The 26,827-nt window shown below is 39.7% G+C and overlaps 1 protein-coding gene across 8 annotated transcripts in view; it reads left to right on the forward strand.

Moving 5' to 3' along the window:
- The window catches only part of ALPK1 (alpha kinase 1), a 124,324-nt gene that overhangs the window by 57,935 nt on the left and 39,562 nt on the right, over positions 1-26,827 (forward strand). For 2 of the 8 annotated variants that reach the window (XR_009008487.1, XR_451841.2), the window contains exons 3-4: positions 4,633-4,812; positions 9,127-9,281. Coding sequence is in view for 3 of the 8 variants with exons in the window: in XM_057547518.1 (XP_057403501.1) it covers positions 4,692-4,812; positions 9,127-9,281 (276 nt within the window). In the remaining 5 variants the exon portion in view is untranslated. Of the gene's footprint in view, positions 1-4,580; positions 4,813-9,126; positions 9,282-19,832; positions 20,186-20,508; positions 20,805-26,827 lie in introns of those variants that run through there. The other 6 variants (XM_057547518.1, XM_057547517.1, XM_057547519.1 and 3 more) reach the window with 5 other exon arrangements.

A 26,827-nucleotide genomic window follows, 5' to 3' on the forward strand; every position in this document is an offset into this window, starting at 1 on the left:
AGTAGGAGTCATCTCTTTTACCTCTTTATGCTTCCCCACATCTTCAAGCCTAAGGAGTCTCACTAGTTGGCTGGTCATTTATTACAAAGGTGGCAGCCAGTAGACCATGGAATACCTTTGGAGTTCTTTTATTTTCCCTAATTTACCCCCTAATAAGTATACTGATTGTCCAGTGAAAAAAACTTAAACACAAATGCCAAAAGAAATGGGGCTTTGAATAATCCACTGACATGCTTCTTTCTAATGATGGCTGACTTGCCAATTATTCTATAAGTCAGCTATTCAGCTAAATTCTTAGTCATTAATAGAACTAAAGTATTCATATGCCAAAATCAAACACAGAGTGTATGAACACATAACCATTTGGCTATGTGTGTGCATGTGTGCCTTAGAGTGTATGATTCTAACTTATTCTAGAGTTATCTGTTTGCATATTTGATTGCTTTTTCTGGTCTCTTTCTATTTGATTTTTAAAGAAAAAATATATGGGGGACGTTAAAATAGAAAAAATAATTCATAGATAATAAAAAATATTGGGAAACATTCATTTTCCAATTTAGAAATAATGTATAGCTCACAGAGCATCACAGTCCAGGGGGGCAAAAATCAATATGTGTTAAAATTGAAAATGGTTCTTTTATAAATGAAGCTGACCAAAATTTTCAGCGGGACTGTTGCCTGAAGGAAAATTTCCTAGGCTCCAGCCTCTGTTATGCCTAACAATGAACCATACAAGTCTAGACAGATGGTTGGATTCCATAGTGTTTCTCATGTTACAATATTTTCTTCCTATTGTCTCTCCTGAATTCTACAGGGAAAGGGGGAAATGCTATAACTTTCAAAAAGTATAAAGAGTATCTTTGGTATAGTTTGGGAAGTCACAAGTAATAAACATTCATTATCTTGGGAATCTCTTCTTCCTTTTTAGACATGCTTTCTCGGTTAAAATTTGATTGCTTATGTTGAACAGTATGATTTAGCTTCCTTACTATCTTTATTGCTAGAAATAGAAGATGTATTTATGTCTTTTCTCATCTATGTTCCCTGTCTCAAAGTAAGCTAACATCATCTATTCAGTTTTGAGCTATGGTGAGGCAGAAATTTGGGACTCATCCTTAAGACCGTTCGTAGCCATCCAACGCCAATAGTGCATATACTCCCTAAACAGTTCTCAAATCTGTCCAATTTTCTATATCTCTGATATCATCACTCTGGGCCAGAGTCCTTGTATCTCTCACCTGGATTATTACAATAAGTACCTAACTGATCTCCCTGCAGTCACCCTCTTCCTCCCCACCCCCTTATACACAAACTACATTCAAAACAGAATGATCATTCCCAAATGTAAATCTGGTTGTGTTCCTACTGCTACCAGTAGTTTTCTGTGACTCTTAGGGTAAACACAAAATTCGTTACCTGGCACGCAAGGCCCTTCACAGTCCCTGCTTACCTCTCCAGCATCACTTCATGTCAGCTTTCTCCTTTTATGTCTAGTTCAGCCAACCTGGCCTTCTTTCATTCCCTCTATATTTCCTTCTCCGTTAGGACTGTTCCCTACCATTTTAACTTCATTAAGCCCTGTTCCTCTTTCAGAGGTTAATTCAGGCATCACATCCTCAGAGAAGCCCCCCTTGACCTGCCCTATCCTTACCCAAATGCTTAGGTCAAGTCCTGTTGTTTGCCCTCACAAAACCATGTATCTTATCTCTCTTTCACAGCACTTAGACAAAAGGAAGAGATTTATGATCCTGTGCATCAGGACTTAGGGTTTCAAGTGAGGAAACAAAAGCAAAGAAGAATATTTAGTAATCAGCCTCTAAGATTCAAGCCCATACTTCTAGCCCACAGAGAAAAGTATACATAAAAATATTATACTTAAGGGTTCTGAAAAGAGCCAGGAATTTTTCAGTAAATAAATATCAGATATTCTTTAGTCTGTCTGTTCTTTAGATAGACAACCTGGTCTATCTAAACTGCTGCTGAGCATGTAATTTAAGACCTGGAAACATTTTAACAATTGTTCCCAACCAGTCCCCTCAAAATATAGATGAGAAAAGTGAATCTCAAAAGTGAAACTCAGAGGTCTCACAAATAGTTAATAGCAGAGAATGAAGTGGAATTAGTCGTTGAGCACTATTATGTATATTAGTTTTCCTATTTCTAGGTCTTCTTTTCTTTACTACATACTCTCTCTGCTTAAAATATTAACAGAAACAAAGCAGTTAAAATTTATAATGGAAGACTACTGTCTACCCTAAGAGGATGATACAGCACTAATAAAACATTACTATAAGCCTTTAGACAAAGGGGTGATATGCTATTAAAATTATATTATAGTGCAGTTTTATTTCTTTGTGCATGAGCTCTTTATATTTTCTTTTTATACCTCTCTTTCTATATGAAGTCCTAAAAAAAGGATCCTGGGAAAGTGAACTCCCTTCTTGATTTAATTTAGGACTTGAAGAAAAGTGAGAGTCCTACTCACCCGTAACTCATTCCAAGCAAAGTTTGTTCTTAACTTTCTCATCCACCAACTGCATTTCTCAATTTCCATACTAACCTTCCATTATAGCCACCATCTCCCTTTTTCAGGGAATGGTGGGAATGGGCCATCATTGCTACATGGCCTCTTGCTCACTCTAGTCTACTGATTAACTCTCTGACCAGCCCTTACTGTTTAGTTCTTTTCATAGAAAGGCAAGCTAATGGTCAGCTTGTACCACAAAACATTGACATAAACACTTGAGCTAAAAGGGACACTGAAAACCATTTAGTCCAACAACCCAATCCATGCAGGGATACTCTATGAAATATCTTAAACAGAAAGGAGATTAAATTTATATTTATGTTTAAATGCTTCCAGTAACTAATTTCATGACTTCACTTATGTGAATGCTCTTTCAAGTAACAAGACTGTTGTATGAAAACTCTGCTTGTGTTCTTCATCAACGAATACATGATTGTCTTCATGAAACAAGTCTGTTGCATCCTAAAACTTTGCTTTGGCACTTTTATCTGTGTGTGTGTGTGGGTGTGTGTGTGTGTGTGAATGAAAACCTAAAGCATAGCGAGGATAAAATTCAGGTTAGAATGAAAATTACAGAGTTTAGATTTCACAGCTCATCCTTCATTTTCTGTTCCTGTTAAGTCATAGAATAGAAAAAAGATAGAAAAATGCTTTCTTGCTATTTCAAATTCAAAACCAGTTTCTTAAAGTGAGGCCGTTGTGTAGCAGAGCACATTTTCCCCAACACCAACACGATAATTCACTGGTTTAATATTTTTAATGATTACTAAAACAGTAAAATATTGTGTTGCATGGATCCGCTAGATAACAGAGGGAGTAGATCATTCATATATCTGTTGTACTTGCTTCCCTTTCAGAGTCTCTTGCTTTGGTAACAAGATTCTGCATGCCATACAAGAGTGTCGCAACCAGACAGCAGCTCCACGGTCTATTCTGGCAAATTCAGAAAGAGAATAACTTCCTTTGTTTTGTTTACAATGTACATTCTTTAATAAAAGGAAAACAAGCAAAATGGTTTGTTAAACTACTATGTAGAAAATAGATAAACAACAAGGACCTACTGTATAGCACAGGGAACTATACCCAATATACTGTAATAACCTATAAAGGAAAAGAATCTGAACAAGAACATATATATATATATATATATATGTGTGTGTGTGTGTGTATGTATGTATATGTATATATATATATATATATGAAATTGAATCACTTTGCTGTACACCAGAAACTAACACAACATTGTAAATCAACTATACTTCAATTAAAAAAAAGATCTGTTAATCAAGAGACTTTTCAGTATTTGTCAGGCATTTTTGTACAGCCAGTGGGTTATTTTGTTCCTGAAATTACTTTGACTGCAGTAGCTCATTACAGTATACTCATATTTATATAAGAAGTCTCTCAGCTGTATATGTGTTAAATGGGATATAAGTAGATCTATCCATATGATAGATCTAGGAAATTGGGTTTTCTGGGATTACATTTTTTTATTTTATTTGGCAATGTGCCTGGCAGTGAAGAGCTTTAAGTTTGGCATCTGTCATTGCCTATTTTGGTCCAAATTATATGATGCTAAATACCATAAAGAATACTGCACAGGGGAAATCAGCAGTGGGTTATGAGAGTGGTAAACTTCATATTACCATGTGCTTGTGTCTGAATATTAGAACTGTTAGCCAGATGCTTCCTGTAGACTTCCAGAGAGGCAGAAAGTGTGGTGCCACTGGGATCCAGAGGCACTGATATGAGGTATTCAGAAGATACATGAATCATAGGGTATATTCATTTCATTTGGCTCCATGTGATTCCACTGACTTCACTGTGGGCAACCAGGTCTGCACCAGGAACCTTTCCCTTCTGCTCTCTGATGACTTCGAGATGCTGCCCATCTAGACCAGGCCCTGCAGTAATTTCACACACTCCCCTAAGAAAGTCCTCAGGGGCTGTCATGTATTTTCATGTGTTTGCTCTATTATCCCTCCCTGCTTGAGTCCTACAGATAATTGATGACGCTTCAGTTAATCATCTTTCCCCCTCTTTTGTTCACCAGGTACCTCAGGCTTGAAGGGGCTCTTTTATTGAGAATCGATGTCTTCTCCTAGGTAATTGATCACCGTAGACCCAGGGACACTCGACTCGTCATCGAGGGAGGGTAATCATCATGAATAATCAAAAAGCTGTAGCTGTGCTACTGCAAGAGTGCAAGCAAGTGCTGGACCAGCTCTTGCTGGAGGCGTCAGATGTGTTAGAGGAGGACAAGAGGGAGGACCAGCGGTGCAGAGGTGAGGTCCTGATGGGAGCTGCCGGGGGGAGTGGGGAGCAGCAGGTTTGCTCTCCTTTCCCCTGTCTGAACAACACATTCTCATCTCTGCCCTATTTTTCTTCTCTTGGCAGATGACCACAGAGAGATGAGTGGATTTCTAGGGCATGAATGGGACATGGGCTGTGGCTGGACGGGCAGGGGAGGAAGCCCACTTTGTTGCAGTGAATTGCTGTCAGTTCAATTTTAAGCTTCAGTAAACATGAGGCCACAAGAAACAGTTTAGTTCAAGAAGAACAAAGGGTCCAAGTGGGCTGGTGCACGTAAATTTCAATTATTAAAAAATTGAAGCAACTTCTGAATGGTGGCACATACTTTTTTTTCAAACTAGGCTTTTGTGCCTCATCAGTTTCCATAGACTTCTGCAGTTCCCACAAATATGTCATCTCATCAGTCCCATCTCTCTTTTTTGATCATCAGTACATTTTCTCATCTTGTATTTACATGCCATTTGTAAAATAAATCCACTCATACTGATAAATACTTATTGCATCATTATCAGGGTTTAAGAATTTGGCTTTTTTGCTCATTCATAGTTTGTGCCATTCATAGTTTTAGATGAGTCATTGTTTGGGAAGTTTCAATCACAAAGTCTAGAAAGTTAAAGCAATTCTGATTTCTTCTTTAGCCAGTTTTGAAGAGGCAGCCTTCTTAGATTTCTTTTTAGCATTCAGATAAATTTCCCTTCATTTCTATCAGTGTGTCCCTTTTATGTGCTTTTAATATTTTTCTTTGTATTTTTAGTCATTTGCTATTCCTTACAGAAATAAGATCCCCATATAAAATGCACACTCCCCATCTCTTTTGTTGTTGTTGATTATGTAATGGGAAAAGGTTCTGGGAGAGTCTTTTTCCCACATTCTTGTATATAGGCACATATATTTTTATAAGAGAACTTTTAGGTGCCTTTAGAAGTCTAATTTATGTAACCTGTCATCCATGCTCTTTTCAAGATAACATGCCCCATGTCCAGTTGTTTCACAGCCTTAGTGTTTTCTTTCTTTACTAGCCAGATACATCAGTGTCTAACTTTGCCTGCTCCAGTGCTGGTCCTAGTTCTCCCCAGGGGCAGTGTGTTGTGTTCTGTTATTTCTCCTGAAGTTTTTCTCTTCTCCTTTTACTACATCATGTCCTTTGTCTCTTCAGCCCAAATTCCTTTAAGCTTTGTGTTCTCCTTAGTGAAGACTCTGAGCCCCCAATCGGGAAGGATTTTCATTTTCTTTTTCTTCCCAAGTGCCACAGAATAGGAGAAATAATCAGTTTAGTTCCAGATAAGGCAAATCACGACTGCAAAATCACTCAATTAGCCATGGCCCTTCAGGTAAGCTGCTTGGGGAAGTAAGTGATCAGAGAGGCAGAGGAGGCTACTGCTCCGTCGGGGGCTGACTGCTGGGGTTGGCTGAATCCAGTACACCAGTGCGGGAGGGACCCTGTGCTGAGCCGTTGACAAACTCAGCATTCGCCCATCACCACTGCGCGTTGCGTGGTCCACCCGAGCGCCATCAGTGCGGTTGGATACAGTCTGGACATGGAGCCTGTCCCTTGGCAGGTGGTTTCTGAGCAGCTCTAGCTCACGGGTCGGGCTGCCACCGCCACTGATGTCATCACCCGCATGTGCTCCCAGAGAAAGGCATTAGTACAGGGTCACTTAAGGCGACAGGGCCAGCCGGTGGACTCGAACACGAACACTATGGGTTTTATTCTTTTCCCTCTTCCTCTCAACCCCATCCTTTTTCTTCAGAAATTGTCATAGTTAGCATGGGTGACTAGTCCTAGCAACTCTAACCCCCTGAGATAGAGAAGGAACTGAAATCCAAAAAGAGATATATTTTTAAAACAGACTTCAGAGGCATCTTTTATTTCAGTATTTCCCAGTGGACTCTCCATGTTCTGGCACGATCTGTACGGAAAGGGTGGTATGAGGAGGAAAAAAGGATTTGTAACAAATAGATCATCATGAAGAAATTTTGAAAATATTTAAAGCTATTCATTGCCAAAATATAGTGAAATTCTGTGAATCCAGAAATCACATTTCTGTTGTCATTTAACTAATCCTTTGACTCCTGAGCTTGACACTCATGGACAGAGTATCCAAATAATTTATCAGAATTGAAGTACTTTTGAGAGTGAAAAAGCACTATTAATAAGTACACTATGATTACATAGGACTGTCCTAAGCAAATAGAATTGAATAGTCATCCTATTCATGACTACTTAGAAATATCATTTAAGAAATTTTCTCTATATGTATATTGGAAACATTTTCAGAGATTAAAATTATGTCAGTGGTGGTAAGAGGAGATTGTGACCACATAGGTTTCCAGCCTTGTGGTTTTGCTTTCACTGGGGGAGTGCCATTGCACAGAGGCTGCTCAGTAGTTCTGGGTTACTGAATGGGGCAGGGGGTGGGGGGACAATGGTTTCAGTGTGATACTTGTAAGTTATCCTTAATAGTCAGTCCAGATCGATCATTCATTGACATAACCCATGCATTATCCCCTCAATGCCAAGCAGTCCTTCCCCTCAGGAGACTTCCTTACATTTGCCCAGCTGGTGGCAAGGACTCAAAAAGACATCATGAACCAAGGCAGAGTTAGCTTTTCTTCCTTCTCTTCTTTTTTTTTCCACTCTCTTTGTCATATCTCTTTTGTCTTATTTAGCATGTCTCATGTAAACATGAGACTAATCTTTCTTTTAACCATCATGGTGTGATTTACAAAAGTGATAAGATGTGATGCCAGTTTTCAGGGAGCTGACAGTCCACAGTTCAATGAAAGGATAGATGTGGCTAGAGAGCAGTGGGGTGAACGCTGAAAGGAGCATGCACCTGTGGGTTTGGGAGCACTCGTGAGGGACATCTCAATTCCACTGGGAGATCATGGCGGGGCTGATGAGAAGTGGCAGTGTTTGCATTGAATGCTGAATGAAGTCAGTGGGCCTGAGCTTGGTCATGAGGCAATTGAGGGAAGGCAATGCAAACAGTGAGGACAGGATGTGCAAAAGCATTGAAGAATTTTGTGCAGAGCAATGGCCTGGTCCATCTTGTTTTTAGCAAAATGGGATTCAACAGTGTGGAAGATGAAATGGATGGGGGGAGATAGAAAACAATGATTCAGGCAAGAATTACTGATAATTAAAAGGAAGAAGTCGATTTTAATATCCACAGAATTTGATAACCAATTAGATTCAAGGAGGAAGAGAGAACAAAAAGTCTAGACCGACTTCTGGGTTTCAGACTTGGGTGACTCAGTGAATGGTAGTAGCATTCATCAAAATAGAAAACAGAGAGGGAAATACAATATTTAGAAAAAAGGTGATGAGTTCAGTTTTAGATATGTTGAGTCTGAGATGTCTGCAAGACAAGCACCTGGAGATTTATAGCTGGCAGTCATATATACAAGTCCGTGATACCTTATTCACAGCCCTGGGGTGTCACATGTGCTGCAGAATTCAGAATTTTTTCAAATGTTAGAAAGGGAAGTATGGTGTATATACCGTCTGTTATACTAACACTCCAGTAGAAGCTGGGGCAGCATATACAGTCAAACATTAAAATTTTCAGAACAAAATGTTGACTAATCTCACTGTAACAAGATTATAAATAGCCTCTAGTCAATTCAAGTCTGGTTTGGGTGCCAAACTTAAAAAAAAACCTTCTAGTTTGCAAAGCTTTTCGGGTTTCCCAAGTTTGGATAGGAGATTGTTGACTTATATAATTAACTAGGTTTGATGTCTATTAAGAGATTAACTATATCTCCTAATGTGAAACAAGGCCATTTCATAATAAATTGATATGAGTTTTTTGCATTCATTGTCTATATTCAAATGTAGTCCACAGGGAAAGTCTGAGGTGAGGTGAGGTCTTAGAGGAGAAAAAAGAGGTTGTACAGATTGATTCTCTGCATTACCCAGCTGCCACAAGCCCCAAATGCCATTCCATCTCAGTCCCGTTCTCATTTTACAGGAAAAATAATATTTCCTTCGTTCCTTTCTCTGATTCTTCATGCAGAGATAGTCACTGAAGTGCTTTACTTCCTGCTAAAACCTTTTTTAATGCCTGACTACCCCAATTTACCTGTAGGGCAAAGTAGACCAGGGCCACCCCTGACAAATAGCTTTTTGCTATTATTCTTTGAGTCAGAACCACCAGGTTAGGCCAGCCAGCAAGAGGTAGGAAAAAAAATTTTTTGCCACTGAGGTGCTTCATCATAACATTGGTAACTCAACAGCCTTTTCTTTGACTGCAATTTCCTTACCTGAACTCTGACCTTTTCAGCTTCACTCCCTAGCGAATTAAGAACCCTGATCCAGGAGGCAAAGGAAATGAAGTGGCCCTTCGTGCCTGAAAAGTGGCAGTACAAACAAGCTGTGGGCCCAGAGGACAAAACAAACCTGCAGGATGTGATTGGCGCCGGATTGGAGCAGTTACTGGTAGGAAGAGCCACACCACCTGTTCCTCTGACACCCTAAAGTGAGGCATTTAGCCTCTAAGTGGTCTAATAGATTAAATTTCTTTGAAGCATAAAACAGCCCCTACCCTTATGGTCGGCTCTGCCAGATTGACTAATGTGTGTGGGGGGGAAGCTTTTTAAGAGGGTTTGCTTGCCCATAAGACCTTCTGTTGGAAAGGCAAATCAAGTACAAGTGAAGAAGGGTGGTCAGTGGGCCCAATGAGAACCTGTCATGCTGAAATATTTGCATGACTTAAAAATATATATATATATTATTTTTTTTAAGTCTTTGTTGAATTTGTTGCGATATTGCTTCTGTTTTTTATGTTTTGGTTTTTTGGCTGCGAGGCATGTGCGATCTTAGCTCCCCGACCAGGGATTGAATCCTCACCCCCTGCATTGGAAGGCGAAGTCTTAACCACTGGACTGCCAGGGAAGTCCCTATTTGCATATTCTTGGTGGGCCAGAAGCAGTAGTTTTGATTCTGCCATGCCTCATAGCATTTTTATTTTGAAATACTACTTTCTAAAAGTTGGGTAGGTTAAAAAAAATAAATTCACCACTATTTCATCCATGTGACTTGCTGTCTAAGCTATTGAGGTCTGGCATGTCCCTTCCCTGAGCTCTGCCTGGAATCCTGTTCACTCCCTTATCTCCTCATGATTCACACTGTTCAGGAAGTATCATGTCAAAGTCATTGGCATGCTTATTTCTCAACTCATTTATTGGAAACTAATCAAATGGGTACCTCTACCCCAGATATGAGAGAGCCTCAAGAATAACACATGAACTCAGATTTGAGCTCAGATTTCAGGCTTAGGTTCTGGGGATGCTACTATGAGCGCCATTTTCCTTTCTGATAGTGTTTTTTTTTCCTACATTCTCTTAGATGATTATCAAAGAAGAAACTATTAGCTTGTATTTTTTTTCTCACATAGAATATAGACGTTTCTTTGGAGACCAGGCATTACAAGCAATGACAATATTCCCAAAATTTTATTTTATTGGTTTACATGGGAATGTGTTTTGGTGTCATCCCAAAATAAATGTATGATATAGACATTGTTTTTACCTATTAAAACAAAAATCCAGGGAAGATCCCCTAATCTATGTACACATAACAGCATTGTTGGAGACAATGACTCCAACAGTCATTACTGTTGTCCAGTCATTACTGTTACTGGAGGAACAGTAACTGCCCCCCACAAAACTTTCCAGCCCTCCAAAAAACAAACACCCGAGGTGAAGCGGACTGAGGACCGTAGGCAAAGGAAAGTGAATACTTGGAACGAATTCAGTGGTGAACCAGGGGTTTTAAATAAGTGTGCTTGTTGTTAGTGGAGAAGTGGAATGGAACAAAAACTGTAGTGTGTATATCACTGTAGGGTTTACAAAATGCTTACACATGCATCATCTCATTTAATTCTCAAGGTAGCCCTCCAGCGATTATTACCATTATCAAGCCCATTTTGCAGATTAGGAAATTAAGGTGCAGGGAGATTAACTTGCCTAGGGGAACAGACCAGTGAGTGGTGGAGCTGTGACTTAGCCCCTTCATCCGTCCTGCTCCAGTTCTCCCTCTGGAAGCCTCAAGGAATGAACTTGAGAGCACAGGTAGAAGTCCTGAAACTTGTTTACTCTAATGCAAGCTGTAGAGTAGAACTTTCTGCAATGTTGGAAATGTTCTATATCTCTGTTGCCCAATACATTTAGCCCCTGGCCACATGTGGCTCTTGAGCACCTGAAATGTGGCTAGAATGACTGAAGAACTGAATTTTTAGTTTTATTTAATTTTTAAAATGAACTTCTATGTAAATAGCCACATGTGGCTAGGGCTACTGTTTAATTGGATAGTGCAGCTCTAAAGCAATGGTGCTTAAAGTTAGACCTCCCAACAACAGCACTAGCATCACGCAGAAACTGAGTCAGATTCCTGGGCCCTGCACTAGTCTTATCAAATCAAAAACTCTGGGTGTGAGCGTTTAGCAGTCAACATTAGACAAGCCCTTCAGATGATTCTGTTGCATGTTAGAGTTTAAGAATGACTGTTGCAAAAAATAGGGTGGCGATTGATTGGGCAGCTCTAAGAATCAGTCCATTAGGCTGCTTTAGCCCGTAATGTGTTTAACCTGGGAGCTCTTTGAACTCTGAGCATCATTTTCTTTAGATTACCCAGCAAGCTATAAATTAAAGGCAGAGAGCCTGAACAGGAATGTGCGTGGAGAAGGGCTTGGAAAGCCCTGTGTGATTCGGCCGGTGGCATATAAGAACTTTCTACAGCTTCCCCAGAAGGTAAGAGCAGGATAGCTTCACAGAGAGAGTGACCCCTGCTTTGACCTTTGGGGCTTAGAAAGTTCCTCTGAATTTCCAGCATAGGCTGAGAAACTGAGATGCAGCACATCACTATAACCAGGGTTTTTTATTCCCTTCATTCCATGCACGCTTACCAGATCCCCCTCGCTGTATTCAAAGCTGGTGGTGACGTTGGCTGAAAAACTGAAAATGGTGTTTTAAAAACTTCCAAGTCTCACTGCATTTGGGGTTAATGTGAATTGAGAGACAAACAGCTCATAGTTGTTAGACTATTTCAGGAGTCCATTCATTATTCCTTCTACTTTCCCTTTGTATATTGCACGGATGTCACAATTGGGGGGAAGTAAAGGCATAGAGAATTTAAGAAGTTTGTGCCCGGCTCACAAGATCACTCAGGCGCAGCTCTAAGAATCAGTCCATTAGGCTGCTTTAGCCCGTAATGTGTTTAACCTGGGAGCTTTTTGAACTCTGAGCATCATTTTCTTTCGCTTACCCAGCAAGCTATAAATTAAGCAACCACACCTCCTAAAGTCTCTCAGGATGCTTTCTTATTGTGTCAGACCCCAAGTGCACAATTGCTAAACCACTCTGTTTTGTAAATACGGAGAAGTATAGCACCCTGTGAACTCGGGCTACTTTCAATATCTTAGCTTGTCAAAAGTACCTCAAGGAAATTCCATCATCCATGATTTGTTTTTGTCCCGTTATCCACTGGTTTCAATATTACACTTTACTGAAGCTGGACGACCATGTTAAAATATAATTGTGAGATTCTGTTCTTACATAAAAAATAGTTAAAGGCTGCTGAGTTTGTCTTTTCAGTTATCTCTTCTTACCGTTTTTTTAATAAATCTAAATTTCCGTGATTTTTTTTTTTACCTTGAAATGAATCCTTCCCATAAAAAGTTTCCCTTCCATTTTAAAACTTAGCATTACACTTGGAGTGTAAATGCTGTCTTTAAGTTAATTCCACAAATAACAGGGCAAAGTTAAGCATAGAATTGTGCTGAGCGTCTGAGTTAGTAAAATTAAGGGTCATTTCTAATGTTCCTCTCTTAGGCTTAACTTAATCAAGAAAAATCGTATGTGTTTTGTGGTCTCCTTTCTGTTCTCCACGGCCTCCCCTGTTTCCTCCCTCTCCTACGTCCCCATCCCCCCAATCTTTTCTCCTTTGGTGTGTGGCCACAGACAGAAATTTATGGCAGGGGCCAACCTCCTTTACACTCCACACAAAGCTTGCTGACTTGAGAGAGTTTGTCTGCTCTCTCTCAGAAAAAACACCTGCAGCATGCTCCCCAAGAAACCTGGAGAGATGGGAGATTAATGTGGCTGTAATAGCTGGGCAGTGTTTTTGGTATTATGCCCTCTCCCCAGGTAGATGGGTCTTTTCCGAGATGATACCAATTATTTATTGCTGAAACATCTGTTGATAACTGCAGCTGCCCTTGCGAAACAAAGCATATCACGGGGTCACAGGCTATAGGGACCTAAAATCCTACCTCATGCTAGTTTTAGACTATTCAGCAACACCCTCAAGTCCATGGGTTACCGTCATCTTCAGTGTCTTATCGTGCCATAGAAAATACTTTGTAAACACTGCCCTGCCCTGCCCTACAAGCTTTGAAGTATTATTTCATCTTCATCGGTAATTTATATTCCAGTGCCATTGTACTGTGGGAAAAAGAGGGGGAACCTTTTTTGTTTTCCATTTAATTGTATATCGCCTGACACTTTGACCTGTATTATTAGTATTAGTCAGAAAAAGGATTTTCTCCCTCTCTTATTTAAAAATAAAATTTCAAGGGAAAGTAAGCGCTCCTTCAGCTCCTTTCACTCAAAACAATGTTTACACTCTGAGAGGGAAAGATGAAAAGCACAAGCAATTTTTTTCAGCTGTCAGAGAAGGGCATTTCAGTTTTTGAAAGAGAACAGTAAGGCCCTTATAAATATCATTCAGCAAAACCTTTGATGGATTTTTCAAAAAGTATTGAAGGCTTTTAGCGTTAGCTTCAGTTTAGCTTGGTTTTGGGAGGACACAGCAGAGTTCTAACTAGTAAAACTGTCCTTGCTTGTGAGACGCCAGGACACGAAGGCACTGGCCTCAATGTGATTGCCAGCTTTCGTGATTTCTTCAGTGACTTTCACACTCCTGAAAAGGACAATTTCTACATGATTAAGAGAAAATATGAAAAGAAAACTTTTGAAAGGGAGATAAAGGGCCTGTTTGGATTTGCATGTCAGTGGCAGTTGGGAGCAGACAGGGCTGCAGGGCCAAGAATTGTTTCATAGACCAGGGTTTTGAGCATTCCCTGCAGATTTGGGGGTCCTGATGCAGGGACTGGCCTCTTCCCAACCCTGCTTCTGTGGGGGGAGGGAACCTGAATTTAGTGTGGTACCTCTGTAAAGAGACACACCGTAATCTTTATAGGTTGGCTAACTACATACAGTACAAGGAGATGAAGCAGGCTCACAGTGAGGATATTTTTTCCATTTCCTTTTCAACTTCACAACCATGAGGATGGACAATCTGATAACCATTACTCAACAGACTTTTAGGGAAGTATCTGTGCTACCTTGCAGGGATTTGAAGAGAGACCAAAAAAATAATTGTTTTCTTATGCTCATATGGTTGAAAACATTTGTGAATGAATAGAGTTTGATAAATTTAGCTTTCAGAATATTGTTTCTAATATGTCTCTTTAGATAATCTAGGTGCCTTTAAATTGTTGATATTTTTAATTTTGAACTACTTAAAATATTAAAGCGTCAAGAATTAAAACATAAATAAATATGAATAAATGTAAGAATCGCTTATTACAAGACTGCAGGGAAATATTTTTAAATGTCTAGTGTGAGTAACCTGGAAGCAGAGAGGTAATAAAGAAGGGCCTTGGGGCTTCCCTGGTGGCGCAGTGGTTGAGAATCTGCCTGCCAATGCAGGGGACACGGGTTCGAGTCCTGGTCTGGGAGGATCCCACATGCCGCGGAGCAACTGGGCCCGTGAGCCACAATTGCTGAGCCTGTGCTCCGCAACAAGAGAGGCCGCGATAGTGAGAGGCTCGCGGTGCCCCCGCTTGCTGCAACTAGAGAAAGCCCTCGCACAGAAACGAAGACCCAACACAGCCATAAATAAATAAATAAATAAATAAATAAAAAATTTTTTTAAAATGTAAAAAAAAAAAGGCCTTTAGCAAAAGATAACTTAAGTATGAATTTATTAGAAAATGAAATGTGAGGTCGAAGAAAGATACGGGTGTGAGGACAAAGTAAGGGGATGAGATGCTATCCATGGGAACAATAAAATTTCCTCCATGAATAAGCTCTGGGTTAAAAGACGTTCTTAAAACTAATTTTAAGACCATTTATTTCAGGCACCAGTTTTCATATTAATAATAGAGAACTCAGAACAGTAATAGGTGCTTTTGGGGTTATGATTTTTGTTCAGCAACTGATTTTCTCAAATGAGGTTTTCATCTTTAACTATGTCCTTTGGGGCTTTAATAACTGAAATCTTTTTCATCAGGATGCTAAAAGCAAAGTGAATATGAACTGTATATTTATTCATTCATTCAGGAAAACTTTATTGAGTATTAACATGTGCCAGGCATTTGATATAGAGCACTGAGAGTAATGCAAGAGAAATAGAAGACCTAATTCATGTTCCAGAAAAACTACCGGAGTGAAGAGATAGGGCAACCCTTTGTCAAAGGCCTGCTTGTTGGAATGGTTCCTCCCATTTATTAACCACCAAATGTGTGGTGGGTAGTCAATACAAATTCTTCTAATTCCTACAGACTTAGCCACATGACCTGTCCTACCAGTGAAGGGTGACTAGAAGTGACAGAAGCTTTATAAGCTATTGCGTAGTTCAGCAACTGGAAGCTTTCCTTTGCCTCATGAGAAAGAGAAGGGCTGCTCCCTCAGCCTGGATCCTGGAAAGGGCAAGATGCATGGAGCAGAGTCTCCGCGTTGGAGCCAAACTGCGCCCAATGTGAAATATGAACAAACACCAAAAACTTTGCTGTTAAAGGCACTGAAATTTGGGGGTTATCACAGTTTTACCAAGTGTTATGGGTTGATTTGTTCCGCATCAAAATACCCTGACGTCCTAACTGTCAGTGCCTCAGAATGTGACTTTATTTGAAAATACGGCCATTGCAGATGGAATCAGTTAAGATGAGGTCATAGTGGAGTAGGGTGAGCCCTTAACCCAATCTGACTGGTGTCCTTATAGGAAGACAGCCATGTGAAAACACAGAGACACAGAGAGAATGCCATGTGACAATGGAGGCAGAGGTTGGAGTTATGCAGCTACAGGCCAAGGAATGCCACGGATTTCTGGCAACACCAGAAGCTAAGAGAAAGGCAAGGAACCTTAGAGAGAGCATGACCCTACTGACACTTTGATTTCAGACTTGTGGCCTCCAGACCTTTGAAACAACACATCTTTATGTTTTAAGCCACCTCGTTTGTGGTACTTTGTTATGTCAGCCACAGGAAACTAGCACACCAAGTAAAAGCTGGCTTAGGCACATGTAGAATATAATGAAACAAGAAAGCTCTCAAATGACTTCAAGATTCTTAGCATGTGGTCCTCTGCCTCCATAGGGAGGAAGGCAAAATAAACCACAGTCCTGTCAAGAACAGAATTTGTTCCAAAGAACATTTCAACAAAAATAGTTTCTACAAGGAAAAAAAAGTAGGTTCCAGTATCTGCTGTATTATTTCCTCCCTAAACATGACTGGAGAAAGTAGACTGGAGAAAACATATCACTCTTCCTACTTCATGCCATTTTGAGCTGTAATACAGCAGCCCACTAAACATCTCCATTTGGATGTCCCAGATAGCTCAAGTCCAATAGGTCGAAACCTGAACTCCTCATCTCCGTGCTCCTTCTCCCTCCACCAACCACGTTTTATCCTCCTCCAGTGGTCACGTGCCATTAAATGGTACAATGAACCACCCAGTCACCCCAATCAAGCCCTAGGAATCTCCTTTAACTCTATCTCCCCCCAACCCTTCTTTCTTTCTTTTTTTTTTTTTAATTTTTTTATTTATTATTTATTTATTATTTTTATTTTTGGCTGTGTTGGGTCTTCGTTTCTGTGTGAGGGCTTTCTCCAGTTGCGGCGAGTGGGGGCCACTCTTCATCGCGGTGCGCGGGCCTCTCACTATCGCAGCCTCTCTTGTTGCAGAGCAGAGGCTCCAGACGCGCAGGCTCAGTAGTTGTGGCTCACGGGCTCAGTTGCTCCATGGCATGTGGGATCTTCCCAGACCAGGGCTCAAACCCGTGTCCCCTGCATTGGCAGGCAGATTCTCAACCACTGCGCCACCAGGGAAGCCCCCTTATTTCTTATTGGTTATCAAATCCTAATTTTCCTCTTAAGTATCTCCCAAATGCATCTTTTTCAACCCTAGTGCAGCTATACTAGTTCAGCCCCTATTATCTCTTTCCTAGACCATATCCAACCCTCTCCCTATCTCTAAGCATGTCCCATGTGTCATAAGGATAGTAAGGTTATACTGCAGGAAAAAATGCAAGCAACTCCAAAATCTTAGGGGTTTAAAGCAATAAAGATTTGTTCCTTCCTCTTGCTACATGTCCATCTGAGGGAATGTTGGTGGGGAGTTCAGCCTTATGTCACTCCCCCTCAGAGACAGCTTGATGGGATACCTATCATTTAGAATATTGCTGGTTGCCATGGGAGAGGGGAAGGAGAAATTGTGACTTGCACAGTGGCTCTTAAATACTTCCATACAGAAGTGACCACTGGTCAAGATAAGCCACATAGTCACACCTCATTTCAAGGAGCCAGGGAAGCACAATTCTACCATGTGCTCAGAAGGAGGAGACCCAGAAATACATGGGCAGATAGTACCCATATTGCCATGGCTCCCCAGCTTTTCTCCACACTGTAACCAAAGCCATCTTTCTAAAAGAGCAATCTGACATTTTTTCTTGCTTAAATTTTTTAGGGTGAGGGTGGGGGAATCTCAGTTAATTTAGAAATAATAAATAAATAACATGTATATTTTACAAAAGCATCTAATACTAATCCTGAACAATAAAATCTAAATAAATTTGAATGAACATTTTTATTAAAGTGGTGGGATTACAAGTTACTTTTATTCTTTATATTTCTTTGATTCCATAATAGACATCTCTTACCGTTATTAAAAAAAAATGGAAGGGGATTGAGAGAAAGAGAAGAGCATCTGTTGTTCAGTTACCCTTAAATCTAAATAGGATCAAATGTTCCAAAACCTAAGTGAGGATAGTAGTTATGCTGCATCACTTCTCTAAGAGCATATAAAGTCAAATACTGAACTGCTCAGATTCTAATGGAGAAGCTAATGTCGTGAATTAAATGACATCGACAATGCATCTTTTCACTGATAAAGTGAAGATTCGAAATGCAGTGCTCTTGTTTCTGAATCTTTTCTTTTCCCATTTGATGGCCTGCTGTAAGCTAAGTATCATTATTCTCCTGTTAAGTTTTTGGAGATCATTTTTGCACACATGTGTGAACACACCTACACACACTTATGTAATATACACATTATTATATATATCTATATAATTGATATTCATGAATACAAGTTATTTCTTTATCAAATGATAGAATACCAAAACTGGAGGGCAATTTAGAGGTCATCTATTTCAAGCCCATCATTTGATACATGAGCAAACTGAAACCCAGAGAGAGTAAGAAGTGGCTTGCTGTAAGTTGCACAGCCCATCAGTGGGAGCAGCAGGACCACAGCACCCAGGTTTCCTAGCCTGAGCCTGGCGTGTCCTCCCTCAGTCTACACAATTCCATCCTTCACACAGGGCTGTTGCAGTACTGGGGCAGCCTTTCCCTGCTGCATTCCTGTCGTCTCTGCTGCCCTGTAACCTGCCCTCTGCCCTCTCTGTTAATGCGATTTGACTTTTTTACTCAGAGCAGAATTAATTGAGACAGAAATTTTATAATTTCCAATTATCAACATTTAAAACTTCAGTTTCCTCTGCTGAACATTATAGTTCTTCTTTTGAAAAGAAGCCAGCCAAAAGGTTCAGATCCATCGGAAATGAATTTCATTTAATAAGTAAAAATCAGGCACCAAGAGAATGGAGCCCTCGGAAGATAAATACTAGCCCCAAGGCCTCTGTGTGTTCAGACTTCGAGACAGAGTATGATTAAAATCACCAAGTATTTAAAGCCTGCTCTACAACTGTGTCAAAAAACTGCCCCTTTTTATACGGTACTTTCAAGCTTCAATGGAGGATAAATGAAAATGGTGACTTGTCCTTAAAATTCAACCAGTGAAACTTTGGTTGCCACAGAATCAGGCATGCGAGTTATCCCTTTGATGAGGACTAACCCTGTGGCATGGATTTCATGTCTCTCCATAATGAGGCCCAAAAGCTGAGCCAAGTCTTGGAGGAGTTGATCAAACTAAGGCAAGTGGGCAGAGCAACCCAGCTCAAAATGCAGAAAATGAACAGATTTGAGTGTTGGGCAGAAAAAAGAAAGTGATAACCTCCAGAAAATGATCAGTCCTAGGGATGTGCTTATTCAGTCCTGTCAGCAAGGAAGAATAACATCACCTCCATAACGTATCTGATACTGTTTATATTAGTTGAACCACAGTGTTGTATTGTATGTCAACAAACACCAAATACTGGCAATTTCATGTGATTCGATACGATATTCTCTTCACAACATATAATATTGATAAAACCCTGCAAAATATTTAGAATTGATTATGTCCATTTTGCAGATGAGATGATTGGCTTGGAGAGCTTGAGAGATGTTCCCCATCCATACTACTAAGTGTGGTGAAGCTGGGATTTGACTCCAGACCTCCCCTCTGTGCCACCCCCATCTGCTTGCCACCATCCTTTGATGATATAGAATCACCTGCCCTGCTTATTAAACCAGCTTGCCTCAGAGGGCAGAAACCAAAAATGTTTAAGCTCAGCAAATTCATAGATAAGTGGAATTACTTCTTTCTTTTTCGGATGTGTTTGTATAGAACAAAAGAAGATTTTCACTATCCCATTGATTAATTCGTTCTGAATCTGTTGTCTTAAAATTTTTTTTTTTGCTCCTCAGTAAAAACTTTTGAGCAGGCACTCTGATACACATTTATTTATTTGTTTAATAAATTATATGCATGTGCTACGCATACTATGTTATACATATTTCTTTAGGATAGAAATTTAAGAAGAACAAAACAAAGATTAAATGAATATTTTAAAATAATTTTTTAAACTGCATTGTTGGCACAAGAACCTTTTTGTTTGTGTTAAAATTGTAATTGAGTATGTTTAATTAATTTTTAAACTCGGCTTAGCACTTTCTTTTGAAGATATGGCTAGTACAGTTTATTTCAGTACTTAGTTCTGACTGTAGTAATTGAAAAATTGTCTCAAAGATATGTAGAGCCAAATAAAAGATAGAGGCTGTGATTGCTAATCCATGCTGCTCGTATTTCAGCCCATCCACCAATTACGAAAAATCATTTGATAAAATTCAGCTGGCAAATTTCCACTTTCTTCAGTGACAGTTGTGTGTTTCTGCAAGGTAATCAGAAGACATGTTTTAACAAACGATGTAAAAACTCATTCAGATTCTTCATTTGGGAGATTTTTAAACAGGTGGAAAGTTTCCCATTTGTGTGAGTGTTTTTTATATGGGATACTTTCTTTTTAGTATGAAAATCACAATGATGAAAACACTTCCAGCCTCATTATCTGAAAAATATTTTCAGAATACCTGTTGGATAACATACTATTGTCAGCTACTTGTCATCACAGAAAAGGTTGGCAAATTTGGAGCGCTTGTCTGTTTCAATGAGCAATAATCGCACCTCGGATAAAATTTATTGGCTATGATACTGCCAAAGCACAAAGCTAGCACTTGTCTTTCTTTTATAGAAAGACTTCCAAACTCTTTACATTTGACTATTCTTTAAAGTACTTTGCCTTGAGATTTTTTGCAGTCTTTCTCCCTCTCATTATGAATTAACGTATCTATGATTTGTGATAATATAACCTGTAAATCTACTTAACCAGGTATAAATAAACTGCAATACAATAAGCTGAAAACAGTCCAGTGGGTGAGTCCTCATCATCAGCCCCTCCAAGATGAGGAATTCCTTGTGTACCATCTGTGATGAGTCACCATCTGACATACAGGCAAAGTAAGGGGCTGGGGTCTACCCAGTTTTTAAAATGTTAGTAAAGCTTACTTACTTTCTCATTGGTAAACTTTGGAGGAAACTTTTTGAATTTCTTTATATTTTGAGATCTCAGGTACTGATTCCACAGATCTACCCTCAACCCACTCAAAATAATGTTATTATTTACTGAGCATCTACTAAGTGCAAGGCACTTTACATATATTTTTCTTTAATTTTCTCAGTAATCTCTGTGGTATTATTATCTTTATTTTATAAAGTATCTCCCTCTAGTAACTGATTAGACTTGCTTCCTCCTGAGAATAGTCTCAAACAAATTGACTTCTTTTCCATACATATGTATAATCTGTCACATTTTGAAAGTATTACCAACTCAATTCTGGAACTTTTTATATTTCTTCACCATGTAAAGACTGGAAGCAAAATATGTTTCTTTCATGGTTACTGAAAACCTTCCATCATGTTAAGCATGAATTATTCCCACTGGCATTGTATAGGAAGTTAAAAATCTCTGGGCCTCTGGAGTCATTGTCAGGTAGAGTGTTAAAGGGGCATAGGGGCTGGACTCCTAACATTCTCTCTCAGTACCTCTCACATTTTATTACTTTGAACACAAGACTATGGCAGCTTCTCTTCACTCTTTGTGTAAGGCCAAATCTTTGCCTAATATGCTTAAAATGCACATGATTTAGACTTACTTATGACTTTAATGATTTATGGTTGAGATTCTAAATGCTGCTCAAGGGGGTGACTGAATCAAGATCACCTGGTGTCTGTGTGTCTGTGTGTGCACGTGCATTAGTTGGGGAGGGAGAGGAAGAATGGGGAAAAGTATGGCTTTTTAAAAAATATATATTCCCAAGTCCTACTACCCAGAGATTGTGATTTAGTGAATAATCATTCCTTAAGTTGACACTTCCTAGTTTAGTAGTCTGAGATTTTTTTAATGAGGTTTTATTAAAGCAAAGCTAACCCTTACTGTTAAAACATTTATTTATGCTTTGCTTATGTGATTCTCTTGGATAATAAGATTCTAAAGTGACAGATCAGTCTGTTTCTCTAATCATGCATAGCTCCTAAAACTGCAAAAGGCACAATTAAGCTCTCAGTCCTTTCAGTGATATTTATTACTTTAAGAACAAGTAAAAAGCCCTAGGGACAAGGAAGTTCAAACAGTTCTCTTTGTACTGTATATCTGCCACTATTCTAGTATATATGGTTTTGGTAACAATGCCACTATTCTAGTGTATATGGTTTTGGTAACAATGCCACTATTCTAGTATATATGGTTTTGGTAACAATGACAATGACAATCTTGATAAAATTAAGGTCATATAGGTAGAGATTAAGGAAGCTAACTTGGGAGCTAGACTGCCTGAGTTTGCATCCAAGTGCTGCCCCTTATTAGCTTTGTCATCTTGGGTACCTTACCTAAACTGTTGGCTTCCATTTTTCTACCTCTAAAATGGTAGTAATAACAGTCCCTACTTCATAGATTGTTTGGAGTATTAAGTGAGTGGATAATGTAGAATGCTTAGAACAGTGCCTGGCACTCAATGAATGATAGCCCTTATTATTGTATAAGCTAATTGACAAAAGGACATGGCTCAGGGCCAGGTGGGATTATTATAGTTATGAGGCAAGACAGATAGAAGCTAAGATCAAATAGCGTAATCAAGCCTCTAACTCAATTTTGCTATCAGGACATCAAAAAGTGACTGTGATATGTTTTCAGAATAATCCATTAACATGTATAGGCAACCTTTCAAACAATGCAAACAACTTAACATTCCAAATAATATGTTAGTGAATCTGACAGTTTGAACTTCTCCATAAGAGTCCCTCCCCAAATACCACCAGATACGCACTGCCACTATTTTTTTTTTTTTTTTTTTTTTTAAAAAGGAGGGAATGGGCTTCCCTGGTGGCGCAGTGGTTGAGAATCTGCCTGCTAATGCAGGAGACACGGGTTCGAGCCCTGGTCTGGGAGGATCCCACATGCCGCGGAGCGGCTGGGCCCGTGAGCCACGGCTGCTGAGCCTGCGCTTCTGGAGCCTGTGCCCCGCGACGGGAGGGGCCGCGATAGTGAAAGGCCCGCGCACCGCGATGAAGAGCGGTCCCCGCACCGCGATGAAGAGTGGCCCCCACTTGCCGCAACTGGAGAAAGCCCTCGCACGAACCAAAGACCCAGCACAGCCAAAAATAAAATAAATAAATAAATAAATAAATAAATAAATAAATAAATAAATAAATAAAATTAAAAAAAAAAAAAAAAAAAAAGGAGGGAAGAGGTGATCAATAATGAAGTTGTGGGAGGACCTAGACAGCAAGACTCAGATTGTCATGCTAGCCACTTCCTCTGCAACTTCATTATTGATCACCTCTTCACTGAGTAAAGATAGAAGCTTCTTCTGTCTCAGTGACAGCCAGTGAGATAGAAGAAGCTTCAGGTCGTGGTGACTCGGTATTATGGATTTCTCCCTGCAGTGCCTTTGGGGCAAAGCCTGAGGCTTCTTAGCCTTAACCCTCGATGGAACACACTGGTTGTTAAAAGGGGTAATATCCACATGGGGTAGACTTAGTTCCCAGGAAGCAAAGGAACACCCCACCATAAGTTACAAGGGTCTTCCAATTCCATGTCAGTTAAAAAAGACTTTTACCTTTGACCTGAGTTGGTACTCTTCGGGGAGGAAGGGCATGTTCCCATAACCCCAAATGGTTGAGCTATGGGAGAAGAATGCATCCTCTTCTTCATCAGATAACTCTTCCTCTCAGGACCCTTTTTTGAGGGACTTGCAGTTAATGCATTGACTCAAATTAGAATCCTAATTTGTAGTCTAAATATTAAGTTTTAATCTCCAACTCTGATGCTCATCTGTGCTATAGTTTCTATAAGCCACCCCACCCAGCCCATTTAGGTGGGAATTTTCATCTTCAGAATGTTTACAGATCAGATAACACCAGGTCTGTCTTTCACTGTTGTCTTTCCAGTGAATATCAGATGCATCTAGGAGATGCTTAATAAATATTTTGTTGAATAAATGAATAAATTTCCACTAAACCGTGTGCCAAGAATCGTTTGCTACATTATAAAGTTTCAGGTGCAAAATTTTCCCCTATTAATGTAGTATATTGCAATGATGAGTTCCCTCTCATTTTTTGAGATTAAGCTCATGGGCCCCAAATCTGTTAGTTCTGTCCACAGCAAAGTGTTATTTTGATTTTCATTTTTATTTTATGGTTATTTCTAGTGGAAAGGTCCTTTAAGAGAATATGGTTTTATAGGCATTTTCATAGTTAGAAAAGAAAGAGAAAGGATCCCGATTTCTCAGGCTTCTCTAACATTTCTTTGTCACTGCACATAATCATGACATCGGTTTCACTAATAAATGTTTTCATAAAAATACGGACTTTATACCCAATGATAAAAGTCTATATTTTTAAAGCAAGCTAGCTTGGAAACTAAAATCCCTTTGTATTCCTTTTGTCTGTTTTTTTTTTTTTTTTTTAAAGTTTTACTTGATTTTATTTATTTATTTATTTATTTTTGGCTGTGTTGGGTCTTCGGTTCGTGCGAGGGCTTTCTCCAGTTGCGGCAAGCGGGGGCCACTCTTCATCGCGGTGCGGGGACCGCTCTTCATCGCGGTGCGCAGGCCTTTCTCTATCGCGGCCCCTCCCGTCGCGGGGCACAGGCTCCAGATGCGCAGGCTCAGCAACTGTGGCTCACGGGCCCAGCCGCTCCGCGGCATGTGGGATCCTCCCAGACCAGGGCCCGAACCCGTGTCCCCTGCATTAGCAGGCAGATTCTCAACCACTGCGCCACCAGGGAAGCCCCCTTTTGTCTGTTTTGATCTTCTTTAATTATTTGGTGTTTTAGTCCCTGAAAAAAACTTTGATCTATCAATATTTTCACTTATGCCTCATATAACAGATAATCATGATCTAAAATCTGAAGTAGCACTAAGGCAGCTATGCATGCATATGTGAAAACAAATGAATTGGGGAAACAACTAGAGAGCCATGAACTAATTCATTTATTCAACAACTACTTATTGAGCCACTTTTCAAGGCACTGAGGCTACAGCAGTAAACAAAACAAAGTGCCTGGGCACTGACATTCAGTGTAAACGAAAAGCTTATATTTTGGTGGGAAGAAAGAAAATAAACAGATAAACATTAAAAAATATACAATTTAATGTTGGAGGTTAAGTGCTATGAAGACAAATAAAGCAGAGTCAAGGAAAGGATAGCAAGTGGATATAGATACTATAGTTTTAGAGAAATGGTCAGAGAAGGCTTCTTTGAAAGGGTAACTGGGGCCCAGATCTGAATGGGGGAGCCTTGCAGATAACTGAGGGAAGAGCATTCCAGACAGAGGGAACAGTAAGTGTAAAGGCCCAAAGCACAAGCTTGACTTGGAGGGTGAGCAGGGAGGCTGCTGAACAGTGAGAAATAATGAGAATGAGAGGAAATAGTGAAGTAGCCAGAGGCACAATCATAGAGGGCCTTGTTGGCCAAGACAACAGATTTAAATTTTATTTTAATTGTGATGGGAAGTCGTGTTGAAGTTGAGAGCAGAGAATCAACATTATTATTGATTTACATTTTAAAGGGATCACTTTGGTTGCTGTGTGAGAAATGTGGGGAGAAGGGGGAGAGGACTTAGGTGGCAAAGGGAGGGATTCAAGTTAGAAAGCTGTTGCTTGTATCCAAGCAAGTTTATAATAATGGCTTGAGCTAAAGTGGTTGCTCTAGAGGAGGTGAAAAGTGGTCAGATCTTGTGCATGTTTTTTTTTTTTCAACATCTTTATTGGAGTATAATTGCTTAACAATGGTGTGTTAGTTTCTGCTTTATAACAAAGTGAATCAGTTATACATATACATATGTCCCCATATCTCTTCCCTCTTGCATCTCCTTCCCTCCCACCCTCCCTATCCCACCCCACTAGGTGGTCACAAAGCACCGAGCTGATAGCCCTGTGCTATGCGGCTGCTTCCCACTAGCTATCTATTTTACGTTTGGTAGTGTATATATGTCCATGCCACTCTCTCACTTTGTCCCAGTTTACCCTTCCCCCTCCCCGTATCCTCAAGTCCGTTCTCTGGTAGGTCTGCATCTTTATTCCCATCTTGCCCCTAGGTTCTTCATGACCTTTTTTTTTTTTTTAGATTCCATATATATGTGTTAGCATACGGTATTTATTTTTCTTTTTCTGACTTACTTCACGCTGAATGACAGTCTCTAGGTCCATCCACCTCATTACAAATAACTCAGTTTCATTCCTTTTTATGGTTGAGTGATATTCCATTGTATATATGTACCACATCTTCTTTATCCATTCATCTGTTGATGGACACTTAGGTTGCTTCCATGTCCTGGCTATTGTAAATAGAGCGGCAGTGAACATTTTGGTACATGACTCTTTTTGAATTATGGTTTTCTCAGGGTATATGCCCAGTAGTGGGATGGCTGGGTCGTATGGTAGTACTATTTTTAGTTTTTTAAGGAACCTCCATACTGTTCTCCATAGTGGCTGTATCAACTTACATTCCCACCAACAGTGCAAGAGGTTTCCCTTTTTTATACACCCTCTCCAACATTTATTGTTTGTAGATTTTTTGATGATGGCCATTCTGACCGGTGTGAGATGACAACTCATTGTAGTTTTGATTTGCATTTCTCTAATGGTTAATGATGTTGAGCATTCTTTCATGTGTTTGTTGGCAATCTGTATATCTTCTTTGGAGAAATGTCTATTTAGGTCTTCTGCCCATTTTTGGACTGGGTTGTTTGTTTTTTTGACATTGAGCTGCATGAGCTGCTTGTACATTTTGGAGATTAATCCTTTGTCAGTTGCTTCATTTGCAAATATTTTCCCCCATTCTGAGGGTTGTCTTTTGGTCTTGTTTATGGTTTCCTTTGCTGTGCAAAAGCTTTTAAGTTTCATTAGGTCCCATTTGTTTATTTTTGTTTTTATTTCCATTTCTCTAGAAGGTGGGTCAAAAAGGATCTTGCTGTGATTTAT

Source organism: Balaenoptera acutorostrata, chromosome 5 (genome assembly GCF_949987535.1).
Source record: "Balaenoptera acutorostrata chromosome 5, mBalAcu1.1, whole genome shotgun sequence".
Classification (NCBI taxonomy): Eukaryota; Metazoa; Chordata; class Mammalia; order Artiodactyla; family Balaenopteridae; genus Balaenoptera; species Balaenoptera acutorostrata.